General features: G+C 40.5%; 1 protein-coding gene across 1 annotated transcript in view; it reads left to right on the forward strand.

Annotated features, from left to right (window-relative positions):
* Nucleotides 1-19,911, forward strand: part of capn15 (calpain 15) — a gene marked incomplete in the record, with an annotated part of 37,996 nt that extends 18,085 nt beyond the window's left edge. Inside the window, 11 exon segments of the mRNA XM_037690851.1 lie at nucleotides 1-919; nucleotides 6,566-6,768; nucleotides 8,501-8,684; nucleotides 9,255-9,478; nucleotides 11,329-11,454; nucleotides 12,032-12,184; nucleotides 13,716-13,877; nucleotides 13,979-14,214; nucleotides 14,293-14,462; nucleotides 18,402-18,580; nucleotides 19,425-19,911. Of these exon segments, the coding sequence (XP_037546779.1) occupies nucleotides 1-919; nucleotides 6,566-6,768; nucleotides 8,501-8,684; nucleotides 9,255-9,478; nucleotides 11,329-11,454; nucleotides 12,032-12,184; nucleotides 13,716-13,877; nucleotides 13,979-14,214; nucleotides 14,293-14,462; nucleotides 18,402-18,580; nucleotides 19,425-19,602 (2,734 nt within the window).
* Between the last annotated feature and the right edge of the window lie 727 nt (nucleotides 19,912-20,638).

Genomic DNA, 20,638 nt, shown 5'->3' on the forward strand with positions numbered 1-20,638 from the left:
TTTATCTTCCCTCCAAAATAATCCTTTGCCCTGCATCAGACGAGAGGTACCCCCTCCAGGGCGCCCTCAGAATCCTGGAACTAACACTCCCAGCCCCACCTCCCCTTCAACAGCCATTGTGCCACCACAGCCAGGCCCACAACGACCAGCCAAGCCCCAGCATGCACAGCCCCAGGAACCTTTGTACCCCAGCAAGCGCCTTAGCATTTTGGAAGAGGAAGACCCACCGAGCCACCCAGTGACTAACCACCTTTCTTCCTCTGCTTCTTCCACCTGGAAGTGTCCGAGCTGCTCTTTGCCCAACCCTAGTGGCTCATCAAAGTGTGAGGCCTGCAGATCATCAAGAGCTGGTGCCGACCTCATTGACCTGGTAGGCTGTGAAACGGTACGATTTACTCCAGCCAGCCCTTCTAGTCCCGACTTTAGCACCTGGGCTTGCTCCAAGTGCACCCTGCGCAATTCTACAGGCGCACACAAATGCTCTGCTTGTGGTTCTTCCAAACTGCACGGCTTTCAGGAGCAACAGCCCTCATTGCCCCGCTGCTGTACAAACTGTGGCCTCACAACAGGGTCTAGCAATGCATCATGCTCTTGCACACCTTCCTCCTCAGGTCATAAAACACGGAAACAGGCCCGAGGTTTTCCTCCCTTTTCATCTGCTGTTGCTTCCTCCCCTTCCTCTTCCTCGTCTAACTTTCAGGAGAAGGTAGGACAGTGGAGCTGCCCAGCATGTACACTTCTCAACGACATCAAGGCCAAGAACTGTGCAGCATGCCACACACCCCAGCAGTACCTCACCCTTCGCAAGGTGGTTAAGCCTCTAAAAAGGAGGGAGAGCATGCACGTGGAAGCCAGGCGACGAAACGATGAGGGTGAAGCTACGGAGCTCTGGGAGAACATTGTTAGCTTCTGCAGAGAGGTAAGAGAAACTTAAGTTTTAGCAGATAACTTCTTGATTTGGTCACTGGATGTTTTAGGTGACTTTTTATAGGCTTCGGGCTGTCTCAGGTGAAACTGTGCTGTACGCCATATTTAAATGGCTTTGGGGCTTTTTTAAGGAGCCCCAGGCTATAGGTCTATTGCATCTCCTCTGAGGTCTAGGCTCGAAAAATTAAGTCTGAATTTGTGTCACTCCTCAACACTGCTGGAGTGTTACATCTTCTATGCTGGGTCAGACATCCGCTTAAGCACAATAAAACCAGAAAGTGCACTTCAGCTGCACTAACTGAAAATCTGTGAATGTTAAACATTTCAACAGGGACTGGGGTGTTTTCATCTGTGCCTTACAACATAACTGCATATAACAATCATAAAATAATCAAAGATGAGTGTTTTTGGTCTAATTTCACTATTTTCTCCCCATCATTTTGAAAGCCGCATGCATGACTGAGTTGAAATGTTGCGCTCACAAACAACAATTTATTTGGTACAACTTTTAATTAGAGTTTATTTGTTGTAGTTGAAATTAAACATGAGATGATGACTTGGATAGAAAAATATAAATAAAAGCAAGGAAATACTCTTACCAATTAGAAATGTTTAACAACTGGTTCTTGGAAAAGCTTTCTTAGAATAAATTACATGTAAAGGGATTTATTACATATGAAGTGTATTTACAAAAAAAAAAACCACATACACTTGTAAAAGAAATTATTATCAATGGATTCAAACATACTGCACTTATGTAATATACTTTGATATAATTAGTCACACTGCCTTTATGAGCACAATTTACTTTTTGTAGTTCTGCTTTTTGGTTGTCGCTTGCTGTTCCCGTTCCTACAATATACTTTTTTTATTTCAGAAAAATATTAGTGTTATTGTCTCTGTTTGCGCTTGTTTCATTAGCATCCTTTTTAAAATGCCAAGTGAAAACTAAATGAACTAAACACTAATTCCTGAGTGTCTAATTTTTACATTCAGATGTGCTCTCATGAATGAATTTGCTTCCAATATTTCTTAATAATTGTTTTTTTGCTTGGATTATAACTTGCACAATCCCTTTTACTTTCATTGCAATACAAAGCACACCTGCTGTTCAGAGATAAAAGCTTTTTTAAAATTATTTAATTTCCCTTTAATGGGGAATGTGTTGCTTTAGTTTTCCATTTTAATAAAATGGCAAATTATTATTTTTTTGTATACACCACAAGTTAACACATTTTAATAGGATGTATACATGTCAAAAGGTTAATCATACAGGTTTTTCAGTGAAGGAAAAATACTAATAATTGTAATTTGTTGTCATTAAATGAACGCCTGTTTTCTGCATCAGCTTTTAGTGATCAAAACGATCAAAACCACTTTGAGGTCTTTTGTACAGTTTGTGACATCTGATTGGTGCTTCAGCATCCCAGCTGTTCAGAAACATAGAGGCGTCCTCCCTAGCAACTATAGCTGCGATGTGACAGTTTTTATGTTGCGTCTTTGCATCAGACTGTTTCAAGCTTAAGTCGTCTCTGCAGAACTGAACCTTTGAGAAGCCTTTATTATGTTGTCATGGATATGTACTCCGAACTGTCAGTGGGCTTCATTTTAAACCCATTTGTCAAGACAGCTTTACACTGAGGCCAATAAGACAAATCTGACTCAACCTGCAGGGTGCAGAACAGTTTAGATGCATGTAGCAGGCCAATGCTGAATTTTTTTCGAGTGTCTGATTGTGCGACCCTTTTTACTACATCGGCATTGCACCAATCATCTCATGTTTACAATAGCGTGAAGTGAGCTTCAGAATGCATTATTAATGCCTTCTTTGAAAGTCACGGGGTACATTTCTGCGAACGTGGGAGGGAAGTTGACTCAGTAGGGAGGAAGGATATCTGAGATCCCTCATTCCCCCTCTTCTTAATTTAAGATTATTAAAATGGCACTTTTCTCTCTTTCATCTTTTTTCCCTTCTATTCCTATCTCTACGTGACCCTGCTCTGTACTCCTCTCTTTTTTGTCTCCATCCTTTTCCATCACATCTGTCTCCACATACTCTTCTCATTTTTTATCTCCTTTCTGCTAATTCTTTTAAATAAATTATCCCCTTGCCACCTAACACCCCTATTATACTTTCTCCTCACAACTGCACTAAACTCTCCAGTGTGTGTCTTTGCTTGCTGTGGATGTATAAAGGTGAACACAGGGCAAGCTTATTTTTAGCAGCAGAGCAGGGAAGAGGAGAGGAAGTGATCAGCTCCCCTGTAATAAATTTAGCAGCATCTATCGATGTGTCTATTTTTTAAGAAATCAAACCAATAAAGGGGCAACAACTGGTGTGGTGGCAAGAGGTTTCGGTTTCTCTAAACCTTCTGTGTGAGGGGACTAACACTAAACAAGCACCACAACATCAGTGGTGGAAATGTAATATAGATAGAAGCTTTTTGTGTGCCCCTTTTTTTTTATTTTTTTTTATAAGACATTTGAGGCAGCCTAACAAGTATACAGCAGTTGTTTCAGTCTGGAAGATTGTCTTTTTTTTTTGAGTTATTGGATTATGCAGATGATGATGTTGTTTCTGAAATCCAAGCACCGGCTCATGTAGTGGTTTGTCCATATTGCATCAAACAATAAAGGTCAACAGTGGAGCTGGAGTTAAGCTATGAGGAATAATCTCTTTTCACCAGAGGGCCATTTGTCTCTCTTGGTGCTTTGCATGTTTTGTTTTTGTTTTTTTATTTTTTATTCTTGTTTTCTGTTTAGACTGGCATGCGCATTCTTCGTGGCAGCCCTGTTATAGTGCTTGAAACAAGTAAACACTACTAACAACAATGGGCTTTATATTCAGACTGTGAAACGGCACTATTTCTGTTTTATTCTAGAGAGCAACAGGAAAAGGTGTTAGCTTTTTCTTGTTTTTCTTTGTACTGAGTATTTCTTTGATTTGAGATTTTGGTTTGCATTTCAAATTGGAGGTTTTGACTCCCTGCAGTGACAGCTTTTCTATTTGATGGTTCTGTATGTGCCAGGCTGTTCTTGAATGGTTTTCTTTGCTTCTCCAGTGCAGTAGTTCCTCGTTGCCTCTTTTTAACAGACCAGCAAGTCATATGTAGCTAATCTTGCTACACATTCACTATCCTGATAAAACTCGTCTGGTTGCCAGCTCTGTGTAGTCTGAGAGATAAAAGGGAAGCAGTAGGTTCTCCTAACTCAGAAATTAATTGGCCGATTGCACTCATGAATTTACATGATGGCTTGTGTCCAGGGTTTGAATCATACAACATGACTGGGTTTACCCACTGACGACTGCCAATCCATGCTGATACAACTCACATCGTCAATATTTGATGTTTCCACGGAAAGATGAAATTTTGTCAAACTATATGAGATAAAACTTTTAATTCTCCACATGTTTAACATGTTTTAACTTCTGTTGCGCTCCCAAAATGTTTAAATTGTATCGTTTTGGTTTCTTTAATTTCAATTTTAATCTTTGCATTTACTCTCCATGTCAATGAAAACGCTCCTGCATTCACAAAATCCAAGCCTGCACAAGACTCGTCAAAATCCAGCCAGCTCCGGGTTCTGTTAGCCATGTGGAGGTTTGGACGGAAAGGAGGCATTGAAGTGATTCTGTCAGGGAGCTGATGCTGCATGGAAGCTGCAGAATGGGATTGTGGGGGAGGGTTACCAATCAATTCGCTTCACTCTGAGCCACCAGTCGTGCCTTGCAACACAACTGGCCAAGCTCACTCCTTAAACTGTGTATAGGAAATATAATATGGCTCGGTGTGTCTCCCAGGTCTGCTCATGAGCCTTTCAGACACGCAGATAGTGTTTCAGATTGGATGTCTACCATTTATATGTGAATGCATCTATGTAGTGTAGCTGCTTGGTACAAGGCAGCCCCATTTCACCGGTTTAAAATTCAGTATAATTCAAAATGCTCCTTGTTCTTTAGGAGATGTAAAAAGTTGAGCTTCAAGCATTTTGAATATTTGTTTGCTTTTCTGTCTAGTTGAGAAGATGATTACATTTGGTCCTTTGCAGTGTTGATGTGAGACACCGCACAAATAAAAAACATGATTCCTCCTCCACACGTATAATAGAATCTTATGAAACGGAGTTCTGTGGAAAGGGTACGAACAATTAAGAAAAGAAGAACAATGTAGATTACTGCTCTCTTATACAACTCCGATCTTAACATTTCCATAGCAGTTCATAAAACACAGTTATAACCCTTTCCACAGCTATCAACTTCAGGTTACGCTTTGATTGCAGTAGAAATGACATTTCTGCTTGAAGTGCCCCAAGCTGCAAAACAAGTGCTAAAGCTAGCTACTGCTGCCTCTTTTTGCACTTGCAAATAACCGTATAGTTTTACTTAAATAACTAATGCTAAATTAATGTCAAAGTAAAGGTTTATAAAGTAAAGGTTTAAATGTTCCTTGAGCCACTGTGAATTTCTTTATTTGTTAGATTGGTCTGCTTGGTCCCTCTCGGACTAGCCTTTAGCTGATCACCCCTGTCAGTATTAAACTTTTTTTTTTCTAAACTGAGATTGTTCAATAAGTTATTTACTAGAGGTGGGGTTCTTTATGCTCCTCACATTTTGATTTGATTACGAATCAGAGGACTTCAATGCAATTATAAAAAGATAGATGCCTTCATAATCAAACGTCAAGCAAAATCTTGATAAAATAATCTCTCAGACCAAAAAGAAACAGAAAAATTTGCTCTACGCTGCAGTTAAATAGTTTTTATTCAAACAAAGAACCTTTTGGGAACTACATGTGAACAAAACAGGAGTCAAAATGAGTGCCTTGCCATAAGATTATTGGAGCTTTGCCACTGTCTCATCGGTTCCGCACCACACCGCACCAGTTAAGGGCCTGCCCACTGCTGGTACCCACCCCCACTCAGCCCATTTTAGTGGACCATCTTGTTCTTGGTTCCAAGCAAATTGCTCCAAGGTGCTGATTTTGACGTAAGCAGACGGCAGCCATTGATTGGCCAACAGAGCTACGTCACTGGATCACCCATTCAGCAAAACAGCAAACTACATCTGAACCGCCGTTTCCTCTCTGATTGTGTTAAGTGTTAAGTATGTGAGGCTTTTGTTAGTTTCTGGTATGGAAGCTCCAAAAATAGTGCTATGGACCACTGATGAGGTCCAGACCTTCCAAACTTTATTGGCCAATGTTAGGATTCAGCATGAACTAGACAGCGCTACAAGAAATGAGCACATGTACAGAAAGATATGAGTTGGTGCAGCATGGCTACACTGAGACTTATAAGAAGTGCCAGGATAAGTTAAAGAAATTGAAGTTCGATTATAGGGTGATTAAGGACCACAACGAGTGGAGTGGCTCAAACACAATGACCTGTTACCATACCGCCCACTTTGCATTGACTATCCCACCCACAGAGTGGGGAAACGAGTCACAGTGGCAAATCACCTACACCTGAGAAGAACCATTGAAACAAGAGCCAAGTGGAGTCGCACTTATCAATGACAGAAGCTTATGAGGGGTTGGATGTATACTCAGGGATAGATATCTTCTGAGTTTTAGAAGAGAATCAGATCTACTTGTCCCTCTGTTCCTCTCTAACCTCAGCTGTCTCACCCCTTGTTTAGAACTCTGTGAACTTTGTGGATGACAGTTTCCCCCCGGGACCTCATTCTGTGGGCTTCCCCGAGGGCGACAGCGTCCAGCAGCGAATCAAAAAGTGGCTGCGCCCCCACGAGATCAACTGCAGTAACTTCAAAGGTGTCAAATGGTCCGTCTTCCGCACGCCGAGGCCCTCCGACATCCTCCAAGGACTTCTTGGAAACTGCTGGTAAGCTGTTGGAACAAAACACAGCATTCATCATTGTCATTTACGTTGAACATTTCAGAGACAACACACCAACAGCAAGGCATCCCTAAAGTAAAAAGAACGTTTCATCACTGTCCAAGGTTGGAGGAATAAAAAGTGACAACATTTAACACCTTTCACCCTGTGGGTTTTCACCAAGTCTGCTTAAAGTGAATGTTGTTCCCTGAAGTTACATGTGAGGACAATGTCAATAGGTCCGTGAAACAAAACGTGAAGAGAATAAAAGCACGCAACGGAAAAATTGGTTTGTTGAAAAAAATAAAGTTGATTAGATGAACAGAAACACGTGACAGAAAAATTATTCACACCACTGTGGTTCTGGACATACAATCTATCTCTCTGTCCTTGTTCTGTTTGACCTTCGATGTGTGCATTTATGTGTGCTGCCATCTTCCTCCACACACACACGCACACACACACAGGTTTGTTTTGCTATCTTTATGGGGCCTTTGCATTGACTTCCATTCATTTTTCATTCATTTCTATAGCCTAACCATGACCTTTATCCTTAACCTAACCATTACCAGTACATACCTAACCCTAAACCTAACACATCCTCAATTCACACCTTAGTCCTAAACCTAGCCCCTAACCCACCAACAGGACTTCTTCTTATGGGGCCCGGGCTTTGGGCCCCATAAGGAGCAGTTGGTCCTCACAATGCAGTATAAGTTGGAAAAATGGGCCTCACAGAGTAGCATAAACAAGGACACACACACACATAACAATGAGCAGTTCCTCACAAGGTTATCCAAATACAACTTTCCACATCATCACCAGCATGCATCTTATCAAAAATAACCCTCCCCAGAGGCAAATCTTCTCTTTCGCAACAGGATGTAACCCAAATTCTTCCTTGTTGGCTTCATTTCTCACTCGTTTTACACACTAACACTAACACACACAACACACACACCTGACAGCAGAGGAAACCAGCTAGTCGTATTCACCTTTGTCCTTGAATATGGTCACAACAATGGCTGCTGTCACAGTCCTAATCTGATGCAGCTAATTGATTTTTTTTATTGGATTCTTTTGACCAGGTCTATTACCATATGTCTCTAAGAAGCTGCTTACAGATGCATTTAAACTAAAACTTGTGCAAAATTGACTAAGTGAACAGAGTGCAATATAGAAAATGTTATTTTTTGTCTAAAGATTTTTTTTGTTGTTGACTTTTTACCGTTTCATCAATATTACATGGTATTTCAGTCTGCAGTAATTTCCATTTTGAGATTTATTCCTTGTAAGTAGAATCTTTGTGTTCCCAGCTTTATCTCCCCTGTGTAGAAGAATTAGCATTTTCAGATATATCTAGACATTTTAATAACTAATTTCTCTTCCAAGCTAATTAGAAGTTCAGCCCATGCTGCGGGTCGAATTAACAGTAATGGGGAGGTAACCAGAAGGCATAGAAGCTTGACACATCAAATGTGATTGATTTTAAATTAGGGCAAATTATGTAAAAAAAAAATTAAAAAATCAGAACTGCTCAAGGTAGCGGTGTGGAAAATAATATTTTATTACTCCTTTTATAGCATAATGACAGCTTTTCAGTCTTTTTTCTTTTTGTTCTTTTCTTAATGCTTTTGTACGTTCCACACTCAGCGTTTGACCAATCAACATCAAATATCAATCAGCTGATCAGTTTTTAGCGTCACCATTTTTTTCATCAAGTTTAAAACTGTTTTAGGTTCCTGAGTGCTCTGGCAGTGTTGGCAGAGCGGCCAGAGCTGGTGGAAAGAGTGATGATCACTAGGACCATTTGTCCTGAGGGGGCCTACCAGGTTCGGCTGTGTAAAGATGGAACGTGGACGACGGTGCTGGTGGATGACATGTTGCCCTGTGACGACTACGGCTACCTCCTCTTTTCCCAGGTCAGAAGACTGTGGGGGCTCTTTGAGAAATGGTTTCAAAATTACAAAACTACTTACAGAAAAAATAGAGTTCATATTTAAACATCGAGAGCCTCGTGTTTAATGCTTTTCATTGATCTCATTTAATACTTTGACCAGTGTGACCTTGAAAATGTGTGTGATTCATGCTCTTAAAAGCTTTTAATTCATCTGAGTGAACCTTGCTAAAACCCTGAATAATCATCTACTATTTTAATGAGATCAAGTTCGCTCATTGTGTCACTTTTTATCTCAAAGGACTCCACACTGTATCTAATTAATCAAACATTACTGAGCAAATGAAGACTTTAATTATGCTACATAGAAGCATATTGTAGTCAAAGCACCATCTCTGTCTGCTGGTGAGAAATATCAGCCTCTCTAGCAAGTAAACATCTTCCCTGTCTAGATTTCACAGTCAAAGTAGCATTAGAGAAGGGGTTGAGTCAGCCAACAGGTTGACTAGAGATATGCTCAACACTAAAGATAACTTCCTCTTCCACGGAGTCATCTTCACTCAGACTTTTCATTTTTGTCTCTGTGCCACTCCAGGCTCAGAGGAAACAGCTGTGGGTGGCTCTGATTGAGAAGGCCCTGGCCAAACTCCACGGCTCCTACTTTGCCCTGCAGGCGGGGCGTGCCATCGAGGGCCTCGCCACACTAACTGGGGCTCCCTGTGACTCCCTCATGCTCCAGGTCAGCTCCACCAACCCCCGTGAGGAACCCATCGACACAGACCTCATCTGGGCCAAGATGCTCAGTTCCAAGGAGGCTGGGTAAGAGTTTGCAGCCGTACAGCAAAGAGGTATGAACAGGTGCACCATGGGACTCCTGATAAATGTACTGTTTAGCTACAGAAATCACATACTACACATTACAGTAAATAACATACACAATGTTTCAAAGAGGAAACCATGGAGGTCACTTAAAAGTCTTATTTAGAGCCAGTGGAGGAGCCTCAGAGACAGAGATGTCTGAGCAGCAGCATGGGCAGTAGCATCACACATGGAGACTAGATTGTGGTGAAAAGATATATCATGTTTTCATTAAAACCCCAAGTTATGTCCACCTGGTGCCCCCACTTCCCCTCCACGAACTTCAAATTTTTAATCGTGGTTGAAATGCTAATTATCACCCCTTGGTTACCGGTTACTATAGTTACCGGTTAATAAGGTCCATTTGTGAGAAAACACTGACATTATGGAGTTTCTTTCTGTCAGTGTCTGTTAAACTGACGAGGTCATCATACGTTATATGAAACATTAAAAGGGGCTTTTAACATTCTCATTGTATGTTTGGTTACAAGTAGCCACAGATGAATCTACCTCCTTCTCTGACAGTACCTGTATTTGTGGTTTTATTCTCTTTGACATGTCTTCATAAATAAATAAAAACAACACACTCATTTGTCTTCCTGTTAACTTTTATCACACTTCCAGTAACATTAGAATCAAGCAATCATTTACAGTATTGATATTTTATTGCTCCACAAACAAAACGGCACAGATGTTTTGTTTACCAGAAGCTGTGGTAGCTAAGCAACTGCCAGCACTACCAGATGAAGGTCTCCTGTTCACACAAGCACACAATTAAACATCAGTTTTCATTCACCTTTTTGTTGCGACAACGCACGTCAAGCCTGTAGCTTTAATCTGATCAGGTGGTGATGTTCACCTGACCAAACACTGCTGGGAGGCAACGTCTATATGTATCTCAGACAACTCAGCTTTTCTGACTGGTGTTGGTGATCTCTGTCCTGTGACACCAACAAGATGATTTCTGTTCATAATTTCTTCTTCTTTCGGCTTTTCCCTCTGGGGTCTCCACAGCGAGTCATCCTCCTCCATCTCTGTCCTCACTCCAACTACCTCCATGTCCTCTCTAACTGCATCCATATATCTCCTCTTTGTATTTTTCCTGCAGCTGCATTTCTAACATCCTTCTACCAGTATACCCACTGTCCCTCCTCTGGACATGTCCAAACCATCTCAGTCTGGTCTCTCTAGTTATCTTCTAGTTGTTCAACCGGTGCTGTACCTCTGATGATCTCATTCCTATTCTCATCCCTCCTTGTCACTGCAAAGGAGAACCTCAACATCTGATTTATGAATATGTATGTTCAGGTTTATCATTGTTCTCGGCAAGGATCCTCAGGTGTATCATTACAGTACCCTCCTTTGACACATACTTATTCTGATTTAATCTTGGAGGTCCTAATTGCTTTGTTTAAGTTTTGCTTCATTATTACAACAACAAATTGGTAATTCTCTCTAACACAGTTGAACTGTTTCATCAATAGCTGTGTTGATTGTTGAATGTCTAGCTTCATAAAACAAAGAGTTTCGAGTCGAGGTTGATGAGAGCATCTGGGCGAAGATGGACTTGTCCTGTGTCACTTTGAAAGAGCAGGACCCCACAGAGCAGAGCCCCACGCTCATTGGATAATGATGTGGGGGCAGGATAAGCTTCTCAGATAGATTACAGTTTGGTGGGGTGTTGCCCAATGAACTATGAATGAACCGCCCACACAATCACAAACTGAAGTACATATGTACACAAATACCAAGAATTTCTCTGAAACTGTGCGCAGCTGAATAATTTTTTTATGATATTGTTTGTGTTACAGGTTTCTGATGGGAGCCTCGTGTGGAGGAGGCAACATGAAGGTAGACGATGCTGTTTATGAGTCTTTAGGTCTAAGACCTCGGCATGCTTACTCCATCTTGGATGTTCGAGATGTCCAGGGATACAGGTATGGACGAAATGTTTAGTGGGACAGTTTTTTGTTTATAGATTGGCACGTAAGAAAAATATTCTGTACAAGACCAACTTTTGCTACGTTTTATTTTATAGTTATTGAACAAAACAAGTTCAACATTATTAGAATGGGTTAATTCTTTGTTAAAAGAATCTTCTTTAATTTCTCGTACGGTGAATCGACATGGGGCTCGATGCACACCAGCTCAGTTTAATCGCTCTGATCGAGGATGCATTGTAGCTCCACACAAAAGGGGCCTCTTCGGTTTTACCTACAAAGAAGCTGAACATAGCCAAAAGCTTGAGACGTTATTTACCAGAGTCACGCATGACCACTTTAATTTACTGCCACAAAGCAGTCAGAGTGGGAGGCTGAATGACACATGGTCTTCCTCCAAAGGTCTTGAGGAATGCAGAGCAGTTTAGCAACAATAAACCCCTTGCTCTCTCTCTTTTTCAAAGAAATATTTTAAGTACTTGTTTTTGTATTCTGCATTTTTAGGTAGCAACTCCCATTCTGCCTCCAGTCTTTTGTTTTTCATCCGTCTCATCTACTTGTCACTCTGCTGCAGGTTGTTGAGGCTGCGTAACCCGTGGGGTCGCTTCTCCTGGAACGGCAACTGGTCGGACGAGTGGACCGACTGGCCTCAGCACCTCCGTCATGAGTTGATGGCTCATGGCAGCAGCGAAGGAGTCTTCTGGATGGAGTACAGTGACTTCATAAAGTAAGGCTTTCTTGTGCGCGTGTAAGTTAAATGTTTGTGACTGTTAGTTTTTTTGTTTTTGCTTTTCATAACCATGGAAAAAATGTCCATCTTCATTTTATTTATTTTTTAGTATTTTGCTCAACTCTTGGATGCTCAAAGGATCATGATTCGGCTACTTTATTCTATAAACAACTAAGATTGCTCAAAATTGTTGTTTGATGATAGCACATTCTTTTGGATTTAGATTCAGTTAAAGATGGAACTACTTTTAGATTTAAACAGAATCCTATCTCACAGTTTGATGAATAGCTCATGTTTTCAGGAAACTACAGGCTAATTTTGACTTCTGCAGATGCAACAATAAGAACGTTAGAATATAAATGTATAATATCCATCTTAAACCACCCATTCACCTTGTAAGTGTCCTATTTTCTTTTTACAGTACATTTTGCCATCTTTTAGTTGAAAATAAACCTCTAAACAAAGTATTTTTTACCAATAACAAAGGGGCATAAGGGGCTCAGGCTAAAAAATAATTTGAGAATTAATTTCCTACTTTTTTAGATTTTGCCCGTGAACATTGCATATCAACGTGATGGGATTTTAGGGATTTGGTTATAAATCTGTAGAGTCAGAGCAGGTGTCAGAGCTGATTGTTCACTTCTGTATACAAAACAGTGTGGGTGTTACCGGACAGAACACGACGCTCGGTCGATATTATTGGCTCTGGAGAGGCCATAGATCGACCCAGTTGGTCAAATGAGGTGTCAATCAAAGGAGGAGGACCTACACTATTTTGACACGTTATTTAAATTAGAAGCATGAACTCCTGCTATACTCTTTCTTAATTAAACTTTCTACCCTCTACTGGTCATTAACAGCCATAAAACCTTTTTCTGTAAAGCTTTACGCTATCACTGCATTGGTGCTTTTACAGAAATGACTTCACAGTCAGATTCTGGGCTTGATTGAGTTTTTATTTTATTTATTTATTGTTTTTTTTGCTTTTTTTTGCTTATGAAACTTGAGCCGAGGTGGTTGTGACTGCTAATGCAGCACTCACCCCTCCTTGTGTTAATGCCAAACAAGCTGCTGTCAGAAATGCATTAAATCCTGTGACGACTCCCATAAAAGATTTACTCACCACCAGCTGTTTTAAACAGTCGCTGTCAAATCTTTTGCTAACGGAGCGCCAGTGAAGTAACTCAGCATGTTCTCTTATTGTGACACGATCCTAAATGTGACGACGGATTTAATGATCTTTTCTCCATAGAATAAATGTATCATCCGTTGTGTACAGGCAGTGACTGTGTTCCTGTTGTTTTTAGGAAGTCTTTTGATTGTTTCCATTGTTGGTGTTTGGCAGGGAAACCAGCTCATTTGTTTGTTTCATAACAGATTTATTACTGACATTTATTCATGTATAAATGGTGTTTAAAGTTGAAACTGTTGAGCACTGAGACATTTTAGTATGTAACTCCGTACAGAGTTGTTGCACTTTACTGAAGCTGAGCCTGTACACATTGTGAATCACATCCACCCCCCACAGGTACTTTGACTCAGTTGACATCTGTAAGATCCACTCAGACTGGCAGGAAGTGAGGCTGCAAGGCTGCTTCCCCAGCAAAGCCAGCAGCCCGATCACCGTCACAGCTCTCACTGTGCTGGAGAGGACAGCTCTGGAGTTTGCCCTCTTCCAGGAGGGAAGCAGGTAGCCTACCCACTGCTTACCTCCACCCCCCACCACTTTGTCCCCACCCACTGTTTTTCTTTTTGCTGCCTCTCATTCTAACACTTCTAACACCTCTCCAGGCGCTCCGACACAGCTGACAGCCACCTACTGGACCTGTGTATCATGGTGTTCCGTGCCTCCTTCGGCAGCAACAACAAGCTGACTCTGGGGCGCCTGCTGGCGCACAGCAAGCGAGCGGTGAAGAAATTTGTCGGCTGCGATGTCATGCTGGAGCCAGGGGAGTACGCTGTTGTCTGCTGCGCCTTCAATCACTGGCAGATGAATGTCAGCTTGGTGGGAGGCTCACCCACACCCAGTAGGTTGACAGTCACAGCAACATGCTCCGTGTTTGTAGTCACAACACTGATAGAAACTTTTTATTTCTTCGATCTAGTCTCAAGCCCCACCAGTGGAACATCACGACGGCCCAGCCAGGACTTCCCTGGTTACATTCTGGCCATCTACAGCTCCCGACAGGTGATGGTGGAGCAGGTGGATGCCACTCCTACCACGCTAGCTGACGCCATCATTCTGCTCACTGAAAACAAAGGAGAAAGACACGAGGTGAGGCTTTCTCTGCCCTCATCGTTTTGCTGTCTCTCTTTTAACAAACGGTTTCGTCCTTGGAACATAATTTTATACTTTTAAAACAGCAGCTGTTACCAAAGTGCTTAACAGTAAAAATCAATGGGAGTAATTTAATGGAAAAATAAAAGTAACGATAGTACCGAAAATTAATTAAAAGCATCAAAAGAAAAGCATAAAAACACAGAACAATAAAATACTAAATCAAATCACACTGTTTTAAAAGCCAGAGAAAACAGTCGAGTTTTGATCAGAGATTTAAAAACAGAAAGTGAAGTGGTCTGTCTAAAGTTGATGGGCAGATTGTTCCAGAGTTTATGGCCCACGACTGAAAAAGCCCGATCACGTCTAAGCTTCAACCTTGTTTTTGGAACAGCCAAAAGCAGCTGATCAGATGATCTCAGCACCCGAGAAGGAACATTAGATTGAAGTAGGTCAGAGAGATATGAGGGTGCAGGAGAATTTTAAAATCTATTCTGACACGCACAGGGAGCTAGTGAAGGGAGGATAAAACTGGTGAAATATGCTCAAACCTACCAGTTCCTGTTAAGAGCCGAGCTGCAGCATTTTGGACGAGCTGGAGACGTGAAAGAGACACCTGACTGATCCCAACATGGAGTGCGTTACAGTAGTCCAGTCAGGTAGTAATAAAGGCATGGACTAGGTTTTCAAGGTCAGATCTGGTCAACACTGACTTAAGCTTAGCTATCTGCCTTAACTGGAAGAAGCTTCTCAGCAGAACAGAATTAATTTGTTTATTAAACAAAGTCAGAGTCTAAAACCATCCCAAGGTTTGTAACAGACTGCTTAAGACATGGCTCAAGAGAGCCATGGTTTATAGGATTAGAGACAGCGGTAGAGCTATGGCTAAACACAATGACTTCAGTTTTCTGATTGTTAAAACTTAAAAATTTTGAAGCCATCCATGCCTTGATGTCATTAAGACATTTTAACCGAGGATGAATGGAGCAAGAACGATTAGGTTTTAAGGGCAGATAAATCTGACAATTATCAACATAGTGAAAAGAAAGACCATGTTTTCACAGGATAGACTCCAAAGGGAGCAGATAGAGTGAAAACAGGAAGGGATTCAAGAATTGAGCCTTGCGGGACCCCGCAGGAAAGAGGCACTGAAGCAGATACAATATTACCAACCTTAACACAAAATCTCCTGTCACTCAGATAGGAACGGAATATATAAGTTAAGAAAATGTAGTCTGTGTGTTAGATAGCTGTTATCAAAGTATTCAGTGTTTTGGTCAACCAAACTGAACGGGCTGAGTCTATCATCAGTGTTTGCCGTTTCTTCATTCTGTCTTTTTCTGGTTTTCAACAAAAGATTCTCATGTTCTCTTGACTCTGTGGCCAGGGTGTAGCACTTTTTAATCCTACACATGTCTCCGTTTGCTTTGTTAATAATGTTTAGGATTGTAGCCTTTAACAGTTTTTCTGTTTAGTCAAATTTACTGCTTGAACTTCATTTTCCACTCATCCTGTTGCATCTTTTTTTAACAGCAAAATCATAAATAACTTTCTGTGAATTTGCAGTTTGACTGCTGAGTTCTGGGTCTTTGCTGAAATTTGCTCAAGTGGCTAAAATGTACGGTATTTGTTGAAGTTATAAGAAGTATAACAATGAAGTAGCAAAGGGATAGCTAAAAGTAAGAAGAAGGCTAGTTAAAGCAAAAGAAGGATGACACAAGAAACCAAAGATCATCAGAATTGAAGAGATGTCCATGTATGAGGAAAATATTTGTAAATACAGTAAATTTTTGAGCTGTGTTACAGAAAACAGTAGTTCTGTCACTGATCTCCCAAACATTTGAGCTGAAATCTAACACAACGTATGCAGAAGTAAACCTATGACAAAATAATAAAAACAGGAAGTATTATCTTCATACTCAAACCAGAATCCAAACGCTTCTTCCTTAAAAAAAAAAAAAGAAAAGCAAAACAACGTCCCATTTCCTCTTTTTGTCAGTTTGGCAGTGTTTGTTTGTTTCTGTCGGTCTTTAAAACATTTTTTTCCTCAACTGAACCATTTTCAAAGCTTCTGTACCTGCTTTATGAAGAATGATTTTATTTTTTTATGCACTCATGAAGTGATTTCTACTCACCGTGGAAATGGATTGTCCACTCATCCGTGAGATTTGAGCTCCTCAGTGATTGTTTTGTTTCTTTTAATCTTAGTCCTGGGTTTTACTGTCCTCCTAGGAGATTAAAGAGTTTTCCTGAAGCATTTGTCCCACACTGCTCTTTCTTTGCAATTTAAAACATATTCAGGGTAAACCTGAGAATTATGCTGCTAAAGCTTAGAGATTAAGACAAAATATATATGTATAACTAGAGAATTTGCATTTCCTGTGAAAATGCAGTGTGAATGCTTATTGCTGAAGAACTTGCTGAAAAACAGCTGAAATTTGTTAAAAACATGCAGAAATGTAAGAACAAGCCTAAATTAGCAGCAGAAAGCAAAAAGTACACATATTTGCTGAATTAGGTTTAAATAAGCAGAAATGAGCACAGACATTAGGAAATTAACTAAAATAGCTGAAAAGTAGCTGAAAACCAGAAAAAAGCGTAATTTACTATAAGGACTGGGAAAGCGCTTGAAATGAGCTTAAAAAAATGTGGAATTAGCTGACAAAGCTAAATTTAGCGCAAAAACAGATAAAAAGTAGCTGAAATAGCAGAAAAAGCTTAAATGAGTATAACAAGATGGAATTAGCAGAAATAAGTTACTGTAATTCATGCTGAAAGTAGCAGAAATTACTTTTAAAAAACTTGAAAAAAAAAAAATATATATATATATATATACCTGTGTGTGTGTGTGTGTGTGTATGTATATATATATGTATATATATATGTATGAAGTATATTATAAATTGTCTGAAAAAAGCTGAAATTGGCAACAAAAAAGGCTGAAAAGTAGCTTAAAATGCAGAAAGAAGTTTAAATTACTAGAAAGAAGATGAGAGCACATTTTGCTGAATTAGGCTGAAAAAAGTTGCTATGAGTGCAAAAATGTGGAATTAGCTGAAAAGGCTTATATTAGCATAAAACAGCTATATAGTAGCTGAAATAATAGAAAAAAAATGAAACTTGCAGAAATAAGCTGAAAGGAGAGTGACAAGCTGAAATGAGCAGAAATAAGTTAGAAAAAGCACAAAAATGTTGTAGTTAGCAGAAATAAGCTGAAACAAGCACAAAATTGCTGAAAAACAACTGCTGAAATTTGCTGAAAGTAGCTGAAAAAAAAATGTTTACATTTGCACAAGGAAGCTGAAAGAAGCTGAACCGGGACAAAATGTAAAAGGAGCAGTAAAAGGTTGTAAACAGATCTAAAGAAATGAAGGATGTCCATTTCCATGTCCATGTCCACTCTGGGCCCATGAGCAAGGCCCTTAACCCCCATCTGCTCCCTAAAAACAGGTCTCTCTTGAAAATGAGTTCTCGTAGCTCAATTATATAAATGTATACATAAAGGGTAAATGAAAAAAAAAAGTAAAATGAGCTCAATTCATTTTCTGTGAGGAAAAAATGGCAGAAAAGGTTAAATATTTCAAAAGGCTAAAGTTGCACCAATATCAAAAGTCAAAGCAGGATTGATTTATGATTTGTTAAAATAGCACGAAAACTGTGGGACAAGAACTGCATTGAAAACGTACAGAAGAAAAATGGATCACAGTAGTGTGGATAATTCATAAGCATTTTTACAAATATCTAGAAATTTATGAACTGGACTTAAAATGCTTAGGAATCAGGAGAACATGTTTAAGAAAACTTCTTTAGCAGAACATTCTGTATTTTCTGATGTGCAATTATAATAATCCATTACTTCCAGTTCTTGCAGTGCTAATCAAACCAAGTGGACAAATCATTCCTCTGCTCAGCACATGTACATCTCTGTGTTTTCAGGGCCGCGAGGGCATGACATGTTACTACCTGACCCATGGCTGGGCGGGGCTCATCGTTGTGGTGGAGAACCGCCACCCTAAGTACTACCTCCACGTTTCCTGCGACTGCACCGACAGCTTCAATGTGGTGTCCACGCGCGGCAGCCTCAAGACCATTGACAGCGTACCACCTTTACACCGGTACTCCATCCCTGTCTCCATATAATTCTTCAATCAACGTTTTTATATATAAACCCAAAAATATAACGATGTGAGAGTAAGTCTTGTGGGAACATGTGACACAATCACACCTGTATAAACAGTGTGGTTCAACAGGGCCAGTGCTCTGTACTTAATATTCCTCCTCCGGCTGGATTCAGCTGCACTTAATAGCTTCTGCTTCCTGGTCGTACTTATCTCACAGTTGTAGGCAGGCAGACACACTTCCACAGTGAAGCTGTTCACACATCATTAGGTTTTCCTGCATTTAGCTTCTCCTACGTTCATGCAGACAGATAACAGTTCACTTTATTGCAGTTTTAAGACTTTGTCACTCCAGAGTTACAGCCTACAGATGTGAAACTGTTGAAAGCTTCCATTTATTGTCTGTTTTTTCATTATGAGAATAACATCACACTGCAGTTATTTAAAAAATGTAGAATTTAAATTTTACGTTTGATTTTCCTGTATTTTGTTCACTATTTAACGTACTGGCAGTACACAGAATAAATCATTTAGATCAGTAGTTTGACTCAAAAGAAAACAATATCGGGTTCTTCTGCATAGAGTCCAGTGTAACACTTTATTGTCTTGTATTTAAAATGTATTCAATTAGAATTTGATAATAATTAACTTTTTATTTATTAGTAATGAGTTTGACTTCTTCAAATCTGATTTCAAATTTTGCTATTCAAACTTCTGATGTTGGATACAAGCATGTGCTCTTGTAGTCCATCAGTAATGAAAACCATATTTAGAAGTTCTTAGTTCTTTACTTTATCTTGTAATATTTACCCTCGTGTCTGCTCTCTGTCTCCCCCTGCAGGCAGGTGCTGGTGGTGCTCTCTCAGCTGGAAGGAAATGCTGGTTTCTCCATCACCCATCGTCTGGCTCACCGTAAGGCAGCCCAGGCTTCCCTGGGGGACTGGACTCCAACCAAGGCCACCCACAGCCCCCAGCTCACCCCGGAAATTGACGGCCTGCACCGGCCCAGGCCGCTATGACCCCCGCCCCTCTATCTCTCGACCTATAGATTCTAATCCAATTAACTGTCTGAGCGCTGAAAAATAAGGCGAAGGTGGAGACGTTTTGCCCAGAGCCCAAAAATGTAGAGGAAGATGTGCTTTTTGTGTCTTTTTTTTTTATGTAAACATGAAAGTAAAAGCTACACGGGCAGCTCTTGCTGTCCTTTTAACGCCCCGTCAAGAAAGCAATTGTTTTTTTGTTTGTTTTTTTAAATCATTCGCCTCCTGCCAAGTGGACGTGCCATGTCCGGGTGGAATGAGGGAAACATCACCTTTTTTAAAATCATCTCCAAAGATCCAGTTCCAACGACTTTCAGTTCAGGACGTTTATGATTGCTGGAAGTTTCTGCTCCTATGTGTTAATAGTTGTCAACCTCCAGTGAGTTTCAGAAACGACTGAGCCATGTGACAACAAGCCGGTCGCTGAGACACTTCCTCTACAGAATGGGACACTTGAAGTCCTACAATGGTACACGATGAGCCAGACCCATCCAATATTACTCTTTACTTCACAGTCTTACTTGTTTTATGTCTGATCCTTGTGAGGTTGTAGACGAATCCGTTCTCCACACAGTGCTGTCTAACTCAGGACCAACCCTTATTTTGTACATTAATCTAAATGTCATGGCAGGTGCCCAGAAAGCTGCATTCATCATCTGTCTTTGTTTGTGGTGGAAACGCTGCAGGTGTGTGGTTTCGGTGAGGATGCTGTCAGATCTCGCAAAAGTTTCAAACTTCAAAAGTCAGTTTATATCTTTATTGTGCATTCTCTCAGTGTAATAATAACTGGCTGCATTTCGCATTCTAGGTTTGTCACAGCCCGAGAAGAAGGTCAGTGTGTCCATTTTTCACACTCGCGCAGTTCGCCTGTTAGTTGCTGAGTACTGACGGGACTCAAATTGCCACAGGGGGGCTTTTAGAAGCAGCAGCTGAATTTACTTGTGGAGATCAGGGACTACTTTAGTTTGCTCGTGGGGAAGCATAAGCATCTACGCTGCCTCATCCCCCTCCTCCT

This window comes from Nematolebias whitei, chromosome 17, assembly GCF_014905685.2.
Source record: "Nematolebias whitei isolate Nwh7 chromosome 17, NemWhi1, whole genome shotgun sequence".
Lineage (NCBI taxonomy): Eukaryota > Metazoa > Chordata > Actinopteri > Cyprinodontiformes > Rivulidae > Nematolebias > Nematolebias whitei.